Here is a 17847-nt window from a genome sequence, read left to right on the forward strand (position 1 = left end):
CGTATTGTCACAAGTAGGCTTCAAATGAAGTTACTGTGAAAAGCCCCTAGTCGCCACATTCTGGCTCCTGTTCGGGGAGGCTAGTACGGGAATTGAACCGTGCTGCTGGCCTGCCTTGGTCTGCTTTCAATGCCAGAGAGAGAGAGGGTCCCCTTTCAGGGAGAGAGAGAGCGAGAGAGAGAGACAGAATGAGAGAGAGAGTGAGAGAGAGACAGAGTGAGAGCGACAGAGAGAGAGAGAGAGTCCCCTTTCAGGGAGAGAGAGGAGAGAGAGAGAGAGTGAGGAGAGAGAGAGAGTGAGAGAGAGAGACAGAATGAGAGAGAGAGAGTGAGAGAGAGACAGAATGAGAGAGAGAGAGAGAGAGAGAGAGAGTCCCCTTTCAGGGAGAGAGAGAGAGAGAGAGAGTCCCCTTTCAGGGAGAGAGAGAGAGTGAGAGAGAGGCATAGAGAGAGAAAGCGCCCTTTCAGGGAGGGAGAGAGACAGAGAGTGAGAGAGAGAGAGAGAGAGAGAGCACCCTTTCAGGGAGAGAGAGAGAGTCCCTATCAGGCTATGTTAGAGTCCCCTTTCAGTACTAAGAGAGAACTGCACTGTTGGATGTGCTGCCTTTCAGATACAATGTCAAATTGAGGCCTTGCCTGTGCTTGCAACTGGGTCTTGGTGCAATGTGCAGTGGGGGAGGAGGGGGAAAAAATGTGTGCAGGGATATTTAGTGTCAAAGTTCTCCTTTTTCTTCCTGGTCCACAACTCCTGTGTAATTTACCTGGCATTGCTCTATTTACATGGCATCATGCAAAACCTCCTATCTCGCCGTATGTTCTTTGTAGCTTCTAACAGTCAATTACATCATTTACCATTACATTTTAACTGTCCAGCTAATGAGACTACCCTTACTTAATCTACTCCTACCTATCTGATCGTGGCCAGAGGATGTCAACCAATGGCTTCTCTTCTGGCCCTGTACAATCTCGTCCCTCTCATCTACAGACAGCCTTGTGGTGATAGCCTTCACAGGCATGGGGTTAACGTTCACCAAATAACCAGCTCTAAATCTCCACCACTATGTTTCATTCCTCCACTAGCTCTGCGCTACAAGAGCATGCATGATGTCCAGTCTTGGATGAACAATTTCTTCTCGTTAAACATGAGAAAACCAGAAGCCACAATCTCTCTACTCTCACCTCCCTCCTTGGCAGTCAGGATTCGATTTGATCCTAAAGTGGGCTTCCAATTCCACTTCAGCAGATGACAATGGATAGAACAGTGTCACTCGAGGATGGGCAGCCGGCTGGTGACAAAATTACAAGGGCCGTGCTTGTTGATTTCTCAGTTACTTATGACGGTATGAAGTACTGTGCACTTGAAATTAAACAGGACAAAAAGAGTTTACACACAAGGTCCAGTTGATCTCCCTGCTCCAGAATCAATGTTTCTTTGTTGAAAATGGTGGTCAGGTAAATCAGCAAGCTACTCGAAGGAATGGACATCCCCCAAGGCACGGTGGAAGCTCCCCTACTTATCAATGCCCACAAAAGCAACTAATCAGAATTCCCCATCAGGTAAAGATTTGCCTATGCAGATGACCACTACATTGCTACCCAATCGGTAAGACAAAGACATTCAGCACATCCAAACTGACTTCAAGTGCAAATGTGAAGAATAAAACGTCCCCAAATGCCAACCTTGCAAGACACAAGCTTGTATCTTCCACCTGAAATATAATTTGGTCAAACAAGGACTTTAAATAAATACCGGACTGTACAAACATCGAGCCTAAGTATACAGTGCGGATTGAGGCTCCATTAAGCCGAAAAGTGACATTCAATGAACACGTCAAGAAGCTATAAAAGATAAACTCTAGGAACTGTAAAAAAAGTGTAAAACTCAAATTGGGAGTTGGACCCAAACCATTCCAAGTAACTAGCCTTGGGAGTGCTTTACTCAATTGCAGAATATTGTACACGGCATTGGTGACATTTCAGCCTGCAGACAAAATTGAAGCCAAAATGAATCAATCCTGTTGGAGCAGTGGCCTTAATACAGACTGCACACTACCTTTTAGGGATTACAGCACTAGTGAGATATACCTCCAGAAGAAAAAAGGCCAAAAATATGTCTATAAAAGCCCCTTTTACGATCACTGGATGACTCAAAGTGCTTATAGTAAATTAATTACTTCTGAAATGTAGTCAGTCACTCTGCAATGGAGGTAACACAACTGCCAATTTGCACACAACAAATGCCCACAAACAGCAATGTGATCAGGATTTCTTTGTGTGATGTTGATTGAGGGATAAAAATTGGTCAGGCCACTGAAGGAGTGCAATAGAATCATTTTGTTGTTTGTCACCTAAACAGGCAGATGGGAGCCTTAGTTTATTGCCTCATCCAAAATACAGCACCTCTGACAATGCAGGGCTCCCTCAGTTCTGCACTGAAGTTTCAGTTTTGGCCTGGGACGTGAACCTGAAACCTTGTGATTCAAAGGCAAGGATGTGGTCAACTGCGCCACGGCTGACATTACGAAACAGGTCAACCCTGGACACTCTGCACTGACGTGCTTGATCCGAATCGTTTTTGCACTGAAAACCTTTTACCCCAAAATATGGCAATGGAATTTCCCACAGTAACTAAATAGCAGGAAATTCCAATGACCTGGGAAAACTTGTTTCTTACAGAACAATTCCTTCCAGACACTGACGTTGAACAACAACACTTGTGCATCCTAAATCGTTTGAGAACTAAGGCAGCAAAGGCGAATGAGAATATGACCAAGTGGAAATGGAGAAATGCATGGAGAGTCTAAGCTAACATTTCAACACTGGTGAATGTAACGTCCTGTAGCCGCCACCCCTCCTCCAACCCCGGTAACTATTCAAGATTAACGGCAAAACTAGATCAAGGCGTGACAAGCCATGCTTGCCAATCCCATAGCTTCTCCATTGCAAAGACAGCTGACCTTCACCTCCACAGCATTGCGCACTCGTCACTGAAATCCTTATCCATGCGTTTGTCACCTCCAGGCTCAAGTTTCCAGTTTGCTGGCAGTCTTCCACTCTTCAAAACTTCAGTTTATTCATTGTTGTCCATATCCTGTCCCTAACTAATTCTCACTCATTCATCAACCCTCTTCTCACTGTCCTACAATGGTTCAGTCCACCAACCCATGAATTTAAAATTCAAACTCTAATCCATACACTTAGATTGCCTCATAAATCTTGCTGTTCCCTCCCCACTTTGCAACATCCTCCAGTACGACAGAAAACTCAACTGACTCAAACTCAATGCACCTCCTGTGCATCTCCCTCTCCTAGTATCCTACTGTTGGCAGCATGCCATTACTTGGAACTTCCATTTCCTTCCTTCTCTACTTTTTAGACATTCTTAGTACATTATTTTAAATTCTTTGATTACCCTAATATCTCATTGGATTCAGCATCATTCTCAGGCTACTTATCCTTCTGTAAAACATTTTGCAATGTTCTTCTAAAGCCACGACTAATAGAATTTTACAGTACAGAAGGCCATTCGGCCCATCGAAATTTCACCAACCCTTGGAAAGAGCACCCTATCTAAGCCCACACCTCCACCTTTCCCGGAGCCCAGTAACCCCACCTAAGCTTTTTGGACACCATGGGCAGTTTAGCATGGCCGGTCCACTTAACTGCACATCTTTGGACTGTGGGAGGAACCCGGAGAAAACCCACACGCAGACACGTTGAACGTGCAAACTCCACACAGACAGTGACCCAAGCCGGAAATCAAACCTAGGACCATGGAGCTGTGAAGCAACTATGCTAATCACTGTGCTAGCGTGCTGCCCACGGTATATACATGCAAGCTGCTGTTGCTGGAATTGAAGGCATGATCAGCCAGCATGGAAATATATCATACACATCCATACACCCCTCTTCACTTTTTTTGTTATAAATTTAGACCAAAAATATCCAAAAATCTAACCTTTAACATTTGCCAATATGAGTCATCTTTGTAACACTGAATTAAGTGGCCTGTACTCACTGTTTTTTGACTTTTCCCTACCCCTTGGTGTCTTCTGAAGAGCAGTTTTTTTCAATTATTCTATATTCCAAAGATCTCTACATAATCAGCATACTGGTAACGGTATTTATTGTAGCACTAGTGCACCCCTGACAAACTGGAATCTTGGCAGTTCACAGAACGAGAAAGAAAATGGACATAAACCACAGAATTAGATATCAAGAGAAATTAGCAAAAAGTTGGTGGAAGGTGGATTCTTAGAATGATCATCAAGGGCACAACGCTAAACTGGATTGTGCAGAAGTAAAATACTAATGTTGTAAATGTGAAGTAAAACAGAAAATGCTGGTTACACTTGGCAGATTTGGCAGCATCTGTGGAGAAAGTTATCATTTCAGGTGAATGGCCTTTCATCAGAACTAGATTATAATTAGGGGTTATATTTCAGAATGAAACGGAGCTACCCCCTTCCTGTGGTATCTCCATCAGAAATGGTTTCCTCGTCTTAAATTGGTGCGTAGACCTTTATCTTTTTAAGCAAACTTATTACCTGGGTAATGCAACACATAAATATTGAACAGAATCAAAATGACAGGTAACCAGGAAAATTAAGAATTTAAGATTCAGAGTGTGTTCAAAACAATAAGTCTTGAGTTTTAAGTTAATTATTCAGTGCGCTTATTCAGGTAAGGAAGAGGTCCAAATAAACAGCTTTCTTTGATTTAAGACCTCAGCTGTGCAAATTGTTTGCCACTCAGTGATGTCTAAGCTAGCCAACAGAATTTAGTGAAACTTCACTGGAGTTACACACAATGAAATTTCACTTGCAATTACTGCTGACTGCAAAACAGTTTAATCAGGAACCCACTGCAGAAGTACACTTTGGTCATATTTTGCAGGTGACTTACAAAGGTAATAGAGCAGGTTTTTACAGCAAGCCAATTATCTTCCATACACCGAATGATGGGATTAAAATTCTATTGGGAGATTATTGAGTCCTAAAAATGGATATTATATTGCTGTTAAACAAAGTTGTGCTATTCCTGTTGTGCCATGCCACTATTAGCATGCATCCACTTCTTTTCTGCTAGCTAACGACTGCAAAAAATACATTAATTAGCCAACACTAAATATTTCACTTCTGCCGTCCACACTTGACCGTTAACTATTAAAGTCACCATAGGGCAGCATTAAACCATGTGATGCAATAAATCGAGCTTTTCTCTCTTCTTCTACCGCCTAATAAGAACAGAACATAAGAGACTCTTACCACAGATTCATAGTTTCACATTATTTGTATATAGTGAGTTGTACAGCCAGTAATTACAATGCCTGCTTCACCTATTGAAAAAACAAGACTGTGGCGGGATGCATGCACTAGGCTTGGGTCTCCAAGCAGTTAATTTTAATGTTACAAGTTTATAGCAGAAGAAGGGATACTTCTCATAACATCTAAATGTTTCCATACCATCCTTTAAAAGTTCCCAGCTGCCCAGTCGACCACCCACATCTTGTACTTGGCAGGAGCATTACTGCAGACTCCAAAGTGAGAGACTACCTATTAGAGCCTCTCTCATACCTCCCAGTTTCAGTGTGCATAGACACAACTTTAAACTACTTTCAGGTCATGAAAAATGTTCATGTAATGGAAATGTTTGTCATTCACTTGCCTAAATTAGAACTAGGCAGCTGAGAACAATTAAAATCCTTGCTATTGACAATTTCCTGAAGCAATTACAAGGACTCTTTGCCAGTACAAGTTTCTAGAGTGCAATCAATCAATACTTTAGCCCAACAATCTTTGTCGTCACACATTTTTCTCCAAGCAGCTAATCTTTGTAACAGCTGCCTTGTGCCTTCCGTTACAACAAATTTGATCTAAACGTAGGTCGTAAACTCTTACAAACTTCAGCCAAGGATTATTTTTTAAATTCATTCATTGGACTTGGGCTTTGCTGGCATTTATTGCCCATCCCTAATTGCTCTTGAGGGACAATTAAGTCCAGGACCACATTGCTGTGGGCCTGGAGTCACATATAGGCCAGACCAAGTAAGGATGGCAGAGTTCCTTCCCTAAACGGCATTAGTGAACCAGATGGGTTTTTACGATAATTGACAATGGCTTCATGGTCATCACTCTACTTTTAATTCCAGATTTCTTTTATTGAATTCAAATTTCAACATCTGCGGTGGCAGGATTTGAACCTGGGACTCCAGCATACTCTGGGTCTCTGGACAATACCACTATGCCACTGCCTCCCCTTCTAGATGTCAATGTAGCACTTTGTATAATTTATACTGTCTTATAGATATCACGCAAAACGTTATACCGACTAGGTTAATGAATAGCATGAAAACAAGCAGCCAACTTCATATATGTGGCTTAATTTGCAATCGAAGTCTATTCCATGCCACAGATGGAGAGGGGGAAGGAGAGCAAATAGAAAGGATGTGGCAGTGATGAGAAAGTGTTCAATTTAAAAAATATTTATGGGATGTGGGCCAACATTTATTGCCCATCCCAAATTGCCCACAGTGCTATTCTTCTAAGGAGTTTGCTAGGCCTTTTCAGAGGGCAACTAAAGAGTCAACCACATTACTGTGTACCTGGAGTCACCGTCAGATTTGGTAAGAATTGCAGATTTCATTCTCTAAAAGGCATCAGTGAACCAAATGAGTTTTTAGGGTCACCATTAGACTTTTAATTACAGATTTTAAAAATTTAGTTCTAATTCAATATTCAAATTGGTTTTGAATCTGGATCCCCCTGGGATTAGCTTTTAAAAAAATTATTTGGAGTAACAGTCAAAAGTAAGGCTGCAATTATAGGATCTCCTTATTGGGACTCCTCATACTGCTTTTCTAACTTGTGGTGATTGGCCCTTTAAGGGAAACAGATCATATGACCCTTACTCTTCTGTACTGCCCTTGAAAAGAGAATCCCCACATAACTGCCGTCAACAGAAATGTAATGGGACATTAAAAAATTGCCATGAAGAAATTCCCAACTTTTAAGTGAAGAAGTTGTAGCGCAACAGCTTCCAGTAAGGCTAGAGGTCCCCATGCACTGAAATGATAGTTGACGTCAGGGAACAGATGTAACCATGCTGACCATATTTATAAACACACCCAAAATACGCTAACCACTCATGAACTTATACATAATTAAAAATAATTACTTCATACCCTGCTGTTATGAGCATTCAATATCAAGAAACAGCTGATCAGTTCAAAACAGACTTCTAATTTCCACCACTATTACTGGGTACTTATGTAACTCCTACAGTCTTTCCATAAAAATTGAAATCTGGATGTTGAACAACATTTGAGGTGGAAAGCCTGTCTCAATGAGACATCTTTTGGGATCAAACAAATGTTTTTTGTTTTTTAAAATAACATGCATGCTTTGCAAATGCTGAATCAGATTGCATAACATATTGGTAATTGGCAAGTCATAGCTCTAATTACTCAATGCTGGCAAAGTTTGAAAAAAAAAACTTATTTGCCATGCTCCAACTCTTCCCTCCCTAGACTGCTGCCGTAATGCACATTGGTCATGAAGTTAAAAGTAGGCTGTCCCTTGTGATCAGATTCTAAATATGATCACCACCAGAGTCCTGATACAGGCTGCAAATTAGAAAGTGTGTGTTTTGGAAGAAGGTCCTGTCAAACCAGAATAGAAATCGCTCGTATTGATCATACTGATAACTTTGCAACAACTGATCAGGCAAAAACCCTCTCTCGTTTCACCTGGATTCATGGACTAATTTAGCAAGGGATCAAGATCACAAAGTGTTCAACAGCACTGTACCATCTGGGTCACCCAGATCAGTAGATGCAGCACATGAGCATTTATCTGTCACCGTTCTTATCTCAGACTGCTTAAGGAGCTTCGCAGACACTTTGGAAGTGTAGTCTCTACAGTAATGTTGGATATGAAACACCCAATTTTCATGCAGCAACTTTCCGCATACAGCAATATCAGGAAAGGTCGAGCAGGTGGGGCCTACACTCAGCTGAGTTGAGAAGAGTGCGAGGTGACCTGATTGAAAAATACTGGGGTTGACAAGGTAGGTGCTGAAAATATGCTTCCTCTTGCAGGGGAGTCTAGAACCAGGTGCAGTTTTTAAAAAAAGCCTCCCATTTAAGATGGAGATAAGGAGGAATTTCTTCTCTCAAAGGGCTAATATCCTTTGTGATTCACTACTCCACAGAGCAGTGGAGGCTGGGTCATGGACTTTGAATGTGTTCCAAGCGGAGTTAAGACAGAGTTTTGGGAATCAAAGGTTATTGGAGGCATGCCGGAATGCGGAGTTAAAGCCACAGTTAGATCAGCCATAATCTTATTGAAGGGTGAAGCAGGGGCGAAGGACCAAATGCATACTCTTACTCCTATTTCTTGCGTTTAGCAATGAGAATACTGGATAATCTATTCAAGTGTTGTTGGTTGAAGATCAAATGTTGGTCAGGATATCAGGGAGAATAGTGGGACCTTTTACATCCACTAGAGGCAGATATCGCATCTGAAAGAGTGCCTTCCCCAAATGGCACTGATATGTCAGTAATTATATGATTAAGTCACTGGAGTGGGACTTGAACTCCCAACCTTTGGGCTCATTCATGCCACACACGTGTCAGCCAATGAACATCTCCAATAAGACAGAACTTAACCACCTTCCCTGGACATTCAACAGCATTACTGTTGCTGAACCTCTCAATATCCTGCAAGGAGGGGGGGTTACTATTCAACAGAAACTGAACTGGACCAGCCATGTAAATACTGGGGCTGCAAGAGCCAACCAGAAACTGGGAATTATGTGAAAAGTAACTCCCCAAAGCTTGCCCAGTATCCAAGGGGCACAGGTGATGAGCGTGATGGAATACTCTCCACTTGCCTTGATGAGTGTAACTCCAACACTCAAGCTTGATACCATCCAGGGCAAAGAATTCTGCATGATTTGCACCCCATCCACCACCTTAAACAGTCAGTCCCACCACCATACGTAGGTCTTGGGGGCAGAAATAGGTTGCTTGGTCCTTTGAGCATGCAGTGGATACCATATGCAGGGTGCACTGCAGCAACTCACCAATCCTCCTCTGACAGCACCTTCCAACCTGTAACCTCTAGCACCTGGAAAGACATGGGCAGCAGCTGGATGGGAACACCACCTCCTGCAAGGTTCACTCAGAGCCACACATCAGCCCAATTTGAAACAATGTCACTGTTCTTTGACTGTCGCGAGGTCAAAATGCTGGAACTCCACAATGATGGATGTACTTTAAACAGATGGACTGCGGCAATTCAAGGCAGCAGCTCACCACCACCCTCAAGGGCAGTTAAGACTGGACAACAAATGAACATATGAACAAAGAGCAGGAATAGGCCATTCGGCCCCGTGGGCCTGCTCCACCATTTAATAAGACCAAGGCTAATCGGATAGTAACCTCAAATCTGCATCTCGCCGACCCCCGATAACCTATCATCCTCTTCTTACTAAGAAGCGATCCACCTCTGGCTTATAATATTCAAAGACTCTGCTTCCATCGCCTCAGGAAGAGAGTTCCAAACACTCAAAAAAAACTTTTTGCCTCATCTGTTTTAAGCAGGCAACCCCTTATTTTTAAACAGATAGCTCTAGCTCCTCCCACAAGGCGAAACATCCTCTCCACATCCACCGTGTCAAGATCCTCAGGATCTTAGGGGCATGTGGCGCAATGGTTAGCACTGGGACTATGAAGCTGAGGACCCGGGTTTGAATCCCGGCCCGGGTCACAGTCCACGTGGAGTTTGAACATTCTCCCCATGTCTGCGTGGGTTTCACCCCCAAACCCAAAAATGTGCGGGTTAGGTGGATTGGCCACTCTAAATTGCCCCTAAAATTGAAAAAAATATATTTCGGTACTCTAAACTTATAAAACAATTAGAAAAAAATAGATCCTCAGGATCTTAGAAGTTTCAATTAAGTTGCCTCTAACTCTTCTAAACTTCAGCGATTTAAGCTGGATACAGTGTTCGGCAGCAATGCTCACATGCCATTAAAGTAGTTTTAAAAACTCGGGGTCAACTGCTACCATTGATCCAAGGCTGATTCATCTTGCAATAGGAATTCAAACTACAGAACATTAATTCATTTGAACCCTCCAAAAGATTGGTAAAAGGCCAACTGTGACAGGCACATATTTGAATGCAATGCTTTGGAGAGTAATTGCGCACTTTACATTCTTGTACAAAATAGCTCAAAAGTATAATACAAAATTAGTCCATTTGTAAAATTTGGTATTTAATTTGTGTTAATTTGGTATTAAAATAATGTTCACTTATTTTATAATAGCCATTTCAGGGAAAGTTATTTGAAATGTATCAGATCCCCACAATATTATTCATAGATAGCACTCTCCATTAGAGAGAGACAATGATTATATGTAGCTTGAAGGGCACTACTAGGCCCAGGGTTAAGAGTACAATAATCGGAAAGGTAAAAGGGACACGGATAGGACAGCAGCAGAGAAGTACTCAGAAGTGCAAGCTGGAACAGGGATAGAATGGTTGTAAAGCTAGAGTTGAAACTGGGATGCAGAGGGGCTTGGTTTTCTATCACCTAGCAATGGGAATCACCACAAACAAGGCTTGAAACAGACATGTTACAATCCCTGTAGAGACTGATAACTTTGAAAAAGGAAATTCAAAGCTTCAGAGATTTGCTAAAATTATCACATGACAAGGTTGTTTTAAGACTTTTCCGCTAACACACAAACTGAAGCAACATTGATTTAACATTATTGCAGTAGGTATCTACAAAACGGATCCTCCGTTTAACATGTAAATCTCTCTCTCTGGTTATACTTTATTATGTATGACCCTGACCCAGTCCAAAGTGATTCTAAGCTCTTCTCTTTTTCCAACCAGTTAACTCCAAATCTCCAAACTCACTTCCATAGTGTAGCCCTCTTACAAATTGTGTGTATTACCCAGGATGTCTCTCTAATCAAATTTAGGCAAATTTTCTAGCTTTGGTTAAACCTTCAATCGGACGGGGCAGCACGGTAGCATAGTGGTTAGCACAATTGCTTCACAGCTCGAGGGTCCCAGGTTCGATTCCCGGCTTGGGTCATTGTCTGTGTGTGAATGGGTTTCCTCCGGGTGCTCCGGTTTCCTCCCACAGTCCAAAGATGTGCGGGTTAGGTGGACTGGCCATGCTAAATTGCCCTTAGTGTTGGGTGGGGTTACTGAGTTATGGGGAGAGGGTATAGGGTGGAGGTGTGGGCTTGGGTGGGGTGCTCTTTCCAAGAGCCGGTGCAGACTCGATGGGCCGAATGGCCTCCTTCTGCACTGTAAATTCTATGAGAAAGCGAGCTCCCATCTGCATTTTCTGTTGTGAACCAGAGACTTGCTGCCTTTATCTCACTCTCTTTCTCACTCTCAGATTCTTTCAGGCTGACTCTGTCCATGTGTTTGCGTGGTATTGCTTTTAGGGAAACTGTTACCAATCTTACAGTGGACTGTTCACCTCTCAAAGCCCATCGCTGGGGCACCGTGAATCACATCAGCCTTGTGTCCAAGAAATATTAATTCACTCTGCCCCAGAATCCCAGGACGCCTAATTTCATTCTATCTTGTGATTAAATAAACAGTTTAATGTAGAACTGTTTACACAACCTGATGCTCCTAATACTCCCCTGGGACTTAGATACTAACAGTCTACATGCTGTCAGCACAGCTGCTCTGGTCATTGTTTACAGGTGTGAAAACCCTTTATCTTTTTCCTGGTAATAGTAAAACAATCTGCTCTCCACCCCTTTAACAAGAAAACCACCAGGCTTGCTGTCAGAACTAAAAACAGGTCACATAACCCCCACTCTTAATTCCTCTATTTTACCCAAAATTAAAGGCACAGTCCCAGAACACAATCTTATAAAACCTCACATTTGCAACACAGGCGAGGACATTGCACATGAATGACAGTATTTTGCTTTTTTATTGGATTAAATGGGTGTCACATTGAGAAGGGCTGTCCTCCGAGGAGCTAGCTCTCAGTCCACTTTTGTTCTGGAGGTACACAGGTAATTAGGAACATGATCTTAAAATTTCCTAACATCAAAGTTCAGCAAACATTAAAGACTTGAGGATTATCATAGAATTTGCAGTGCAGGAGGCGGCCATTCGGCCCATCAAGCCTGCACCGGCTCTTGGAAAGAGCACCCTACCCAAGGTCAACACCTCCACCCTATCCCCATAACCCAGTAACCCCACCCAACATTAAGGGCAATTTTGGACAGCAAGGGCAATTTACCATGGCCAATCCACCTAACCTGCACATCTTTGGACTGTGGGAGGAAACCGGAGCATCCGGAGGAAATCCATGCACACAAGGGGAGGATGTGCAGACTCCGCACAGACAGTGACCCAAGCCGGAATCGAACGTGGGACCCTGGAGCTGTGAAGCAATTGTGCTATCCACAATGCTACCGTGCTGCCCAGGATGACATATGACAGACGCAATTTGATGTGCAGGTAGGTTTGGGAAGGAAAGGAGGAATGGGATTAGACAAAAAGTTACTAAAACATGTGGCAGTACAGAGATATCTGGCAGCTCAAATACCTAATGCCCTAAAAGTGTGTTCAAATATATAAACTACGAAAAAGGCTAGCAATTTTACAAACTGGGGCAAAATATACAGGTGTAATAAGAAGTAATGATGAATTTGTATGAATACATGCTAATAACATTATCTGGCTTCCTTACAGGTAGCCCACAAGTCATGAGATTTACTTAGTACAACTTAGCTAGTACCTCCCAAATGTACTAGGTGAGCAGCATTATAGCATGCAAGTATGTAGGTTATTTTCTGTGAATAACAATCTGCACTCCACGTGGTACTTATTCATGAATTTTAATAGATAAAATTGTAAGAATCAAGTCTACAAAAGTAAGCAAAAGCAGCTGATTGGAAATAAAGTAACAAAAAAATCCAAAATCGACAGGACCTACCTGTCAAGCTGAAAGATATAAGCCATTACAGAAGCTACCGTCAGTGCCATACAATAGATTTCTTTGAACACCATGAAAGAATGATTCTGGAATAATTCAAGAGTGCGCCAGTAGGTGCGCAAAATAGCTAAAATGGTGCTGCAAAGTAATACTTACAGTGACTGTAGTGTAGACAGTCCTTTTAGGGCTTCACTTGGTACTGTTTTCAACTGGTTGTTCTGAAGCATTCTGGAAAAGGAAAAAGGTAAACAACTTAATTTTTCAACACAAGGTATAGAGATTTCTATGCACGCAAATATAACCGCAAAACATTTTAAAGCAAAACCGTTCTTTACTGACATTTATCAACATTTACTCTGGAATTATACACTGATTGCTTTCAGCTATTTATACTACAGAAAACTATTAATCTGGTCAAAGTTGGCAACACAATACTCTAATGCACAACCAGTGAAAATTGATGAAGGTTGTCGATGACCGAAATTGCAAGAAAATGACATATGGAACCATAGAACTCCAACAGTACAGAAGGAGCCCATTTGGCCCATCGAGTCTGCACCTACCATCTGAAAGATGTGTAAAATAATTTCTCATCTCGTCTTTCGCTCGTCAATTATCTTAAATCATGTCCTCTGGTCACTGACCCTTCTGTCACAAAAAAAAATTGTTCACTGCATCAGAATCCCTGTTTTTGAGCATCTCTACTGTATTACAGCCTTGGCCTCTCTAACTTTCTCTAGTCTCTTCATGTTAGTAAAGTTTCACATCCCTGGTAGAACTCTAGCAAATCTCATCTCTTCTGCACTTGACATCCTTCCTCAAGTGCCCAGAACTAAATACAATACTCTAGATGGGGCCGAACTAGTGATTGATGGAAGTTTAGCATAACTTCCTTATATTCACACTTTGTGCTCTATTTAGAAGATCAAGGATCCTATCAACATACGAACAACGAGCAGTAGAGACCATTCAACCCCTCAAGTCTGCTCTACCAATTAATATCATGGCTGATATGATAGAACCCTCAAATCTGCACTCCCCCTAGTCCCGATAATCTTTCACCCCCCCTCGCTTACCAAGAATCTATTCACCTCTGTCTCAAAAATATTCAAAGTACACAACCTTTTCAGGAAGACTCAAACCTCAGTGAAAAAAATTTCATCTCATCTCCATTTTAAATGGGCAACTCTTATTTTTAAATAGCGACCCCTAGTTCTAGATTCTCCCACATGCACCCAGGCAAGAACCTGCAGGATCCTATGTTTTAATCAAGTTGTCTCTTATTCTTCTACACTCCAGCGGATATAAGCCAAGCCTGTCCAACCTTTCCTCACAAGGCAACCCATAGGTGAACCTTCACTGAACGGCTTCTTAATGCATTTACATTTTTCCTTAAATAAGGTGACCAATAATTTGTTGGATATAAAATATGAAAACTCAATAAAAAACATTTCCAAAAATAAAATGTGACCAATACCATACACAGTACTCCAAATGTGGTCTCACTAATGCCCTGTAAAACTGAAGCATAGCCTCCCTACTTTTATATTCAATTCTCCTCACAATAAATGATAACATTCTATTAACTTTCCTAATTACTTGCTGTATCTGTATACCAGCCTTTTGTGATTAATGCACTAAGACACCCAGATCACACTGCACCTTCCAGAGCTCTGCAACTTCTCACCATTTACATTGCAGACTACTTCTTTATTTTTCCTGCCAAATGGACAATTTCATATTTCCCTACATTTACTCCTTTTGCTAGATCTTTGCCCACTCATTTCACCTATCTCCATCTTTGTACAGCCTCCCATGTCCTATTCACAACTTACCATCCTATCTATCTTTGTGTTATCAGAAAATTTGGCAACCATTCCTTCAACCAATCATTTCTAATGCCTGTAATATGTGAAATAATGCTAACCACTGTGCTACTGTGTCGCCCACTGGCTCATCTAGCACCTCAAGAACCTCAGCACTGCCCAAAGCATTTCACAGCCCATACTGGTCAGCAAAAGGCAGGTTTGGTGAAAGAGAGTGGAAGGTCATCCACAGGAGGGTACAGGACACTGAACAGAACAAAAATATCTGGAGCAAAAACAAAAAAAATTAATGTATAGTACATTTCTTAAAATCCTTGATCCTCTCAACATTTTCTACATGTCTACATAAATTCAGCAATACTGCATAACGAAATAGAAGTATTTAAAAACTGATTGCATAGAGAAGCCCTTTATTAAGTTTAATGCAAAAAAATGAGCTTGGAAACAATGAGCTTGGAAAGTTTTAAAAAACGGTGAAAAATGTGAAATGGCTCGAAAATCAGCATTGTTTAATTGTTTTAACTTGTCACTGCTTTATATAAACTTCAAAAGATTAAAAACAAAAAATCAAACTGATAGCGAAAAACCGAATTCTCATCTGGTATCTTTCTTCCTCCAAATAATCTAATATATTGCACAATTGAAAAGATAATTATGACACACATCTGTCATTTAAGAATTCTTATTGAGATATGATAGTGAATCAGTAGAGATTCAATGCCATTATGGTTGTGCTCCCAAAGAACAAAAATGACCAAAATCAATTTAAAATTAAGCTGACCAAAATAAATTTAAAATTAAGTTACTCAAAGCTGTTCGTCATTCTCTTTTCCCAAAGTATGTAGGGGCACCAGTTCCATAAGTCCCGACAGCTCTCTGGCCCTCATCCAAGCGTCTACTCTTCCCACGGAACCCCAGACACCAAGTGTTGGCAGTTTATCCAACCACAGTAGGTATTGTAACCAAGCCCAAATCTGCTCTGGCCCATCATCCACACTTGCCTTCAAGCAGATAACAATCAATGCCCTTTAAAAATTATTTTCAAAAAGCTTGTGTTGATGCAGTACTGATCACAGTATTTTATATTTATTTCTGTGAAACAATATACACCAAGCAATCAGAATCCAGAAACATTCTGGCTAACAGAAAAAAAAACAGCTCTGACTTTTCAACAGACAATCCATTATACTGTTAACAATATTATCTTTCTTTGTTGGCCCTACTGAAATTGCAATGCATTACAACTCTGACATACAATCACTTTCCCAATGATTAATCAGTACAAAAGAGTAAAAACTCCAAAAATAAGAAGAAAATGCTATATATCTAAATTACAAGTTTGTTAGGAAAACTTGTTTTCTACCCAAAAGTCACAATATCCCCTTGACCTACATAGCCTGCAGCTCCCTTGGAGCAGAGCCGGGAAGAAAACAAACACATTTATGCACGCCACAGTACATTTCAATGTGTCCGAGGAAGGGATCACTCAAAACGGAAATCTGGTTCTTCCTAAAAGAGCCAGCCACAAAGGTTACACCAAATACTCATCTATTCCTTATTCTGCACACCAAAGGGAAATTACTTAAATATGTCTGAAGCTTAAGCAGCAGGTTAACAGTTGTGTTAATGTGACATTTCAAAAAAAACTAAAGCACTGCCCTCTATGAGCAAGGATTTGAAACCAAGAACTGTCCAAATGTCCAAAGATATGCAGGTTAGGTGGATTGGCCAGGCTAAATTCCAGGTTTAGTGTCCAGTGTCCAATAAATTAGCTTGGGTTACGGGGATTGGGGTGGAGGTGTGGGCTTAGGTACGGTGCCCTTTACAAGGGGCGGTGCAGACTCAATGGGCCGAATGGCCTCCTTCGGTACTGTAAATTCTATGAGGCGTATGCCGATTCAGTCCAAAGCAAAACAACACCAACATTTACCAAATATGTCAGTCACTATATTTAATTTCGCAAAAACACAGCCATTTGAAATTTTTAGTTTAACTGTATTACTCTCACAGATACCTCAACATTTACCAAATCAGCACATTGATGTCAAAACTCCAAACAATTGGACTATTCTAATAAGATCCATCCAATAAGCTTCATATTAACATGCATTTATTTCGAAATCAATGTAGAAAACTGATTGAAGAAAATAGGTTGTTACAAGATGCCAAAGCTATTTCGCAATGTCTTCAGTTTAAAGCATTTTTGATTAAAAATACATGAAATTGCATAATAAATTATCAAATATATCATTCAAATTTCTTTTCATATTTCCAAAGGCAGAAAAACACACAATTGCTTCTTATTTTGAGTTTTTGTTTGAAATTAGAGTACATCTACTCAACATGGCAAGGCAAAGTTTTCTTTTGACTTTTTCCTGTCATTTTCAGAACCTCTTCGCCAAACCATGTACAATAACATTAGTACAATTTAAAATTGTAAGACAATGGAACAGGTAGATAGAAGCACTCTTTCTAGCATTTGGGCCCAGAATGAGGGGCTACCACTATAGGGCTCAACTTTCTCTCTTCCCCCCCCCAGGTTGCACCCAGTACCGATCTCAATGCGCTGGGAGCATAGTGGGGGAGGCCCAAATCAGGCTTCACGCCAGGCGCAAATCCTCGTGTAAATCACCCAGCCCGTCGCACAATCTGAATCATGCCCTCGCTGGGCATGTCCCAGATAATCACATTTAAGTGAGTTATTAGGACTATGTGAGTCCACATTCTCCGGCGCCTGGAAGTCACTGGCTGCACTGACTATGCCTCATCAGGCAGCGATTAGTACTGGTCTCCACAAGCAGAGACCAGATGCAATGGCCACTCTAGGAGTCTCGGAGGATATCAGAGCTGCACGAGTGGTCTGGGACAGGGCAGTACCCCGGTGGCGCCCCTCCCGGCGGCGCCAGTCGGGCGCCCCTCCCGGCGGCGCCAGTCGGGCGCCCCCCCCCGGCGGCGCCACCTGGCACCCAAGGCGGCGCCAACCTGGCACCCAAGGCAGCGCCAACCTGGCAACCAGAAATGGGGTGGGGTCCTGA

The 17847-nt window shown here is 41.7% G+C and overlaps 1 protein-coding gene across 1 annotated transcript in view; it reads right to left on the reverse strand.

The window, feature by feature from the left end:
- Positions 1 to 17847, reverse strand: part of lgr4 (leucine-rich repeat containing G protein-coupled receptor 4) — a 129562-nt gene that overhangs the window by 44155 nt on the left and 67560 nt on the right. The window contains exon 4 of the mRNA XM_038808305.1: positions 13143 to 13214. Coding sequence (XP_038664233.1) covers positions 13143 to 13214 — 72 coding nt within the window. The remainder of the gene's footprint in view (positions 1 to 13142; positions 13215 to 17847) is intronic.

This window comes from Scyliorhinus canicula, chromosome 9, assembly GCF_902713615.1.
Source record: "Scyliorhinus canicula chromosome 9, sScyCan1.1, whole genome shotgun sequence".
Taxonomy (NCBI): Eukaryota; Metazoa; Chordata; class Chondrichthyes; order Carcharhiniformes; family Scyliorhinidae; genus Scyliorhinus; species Scyliorhinus canicula.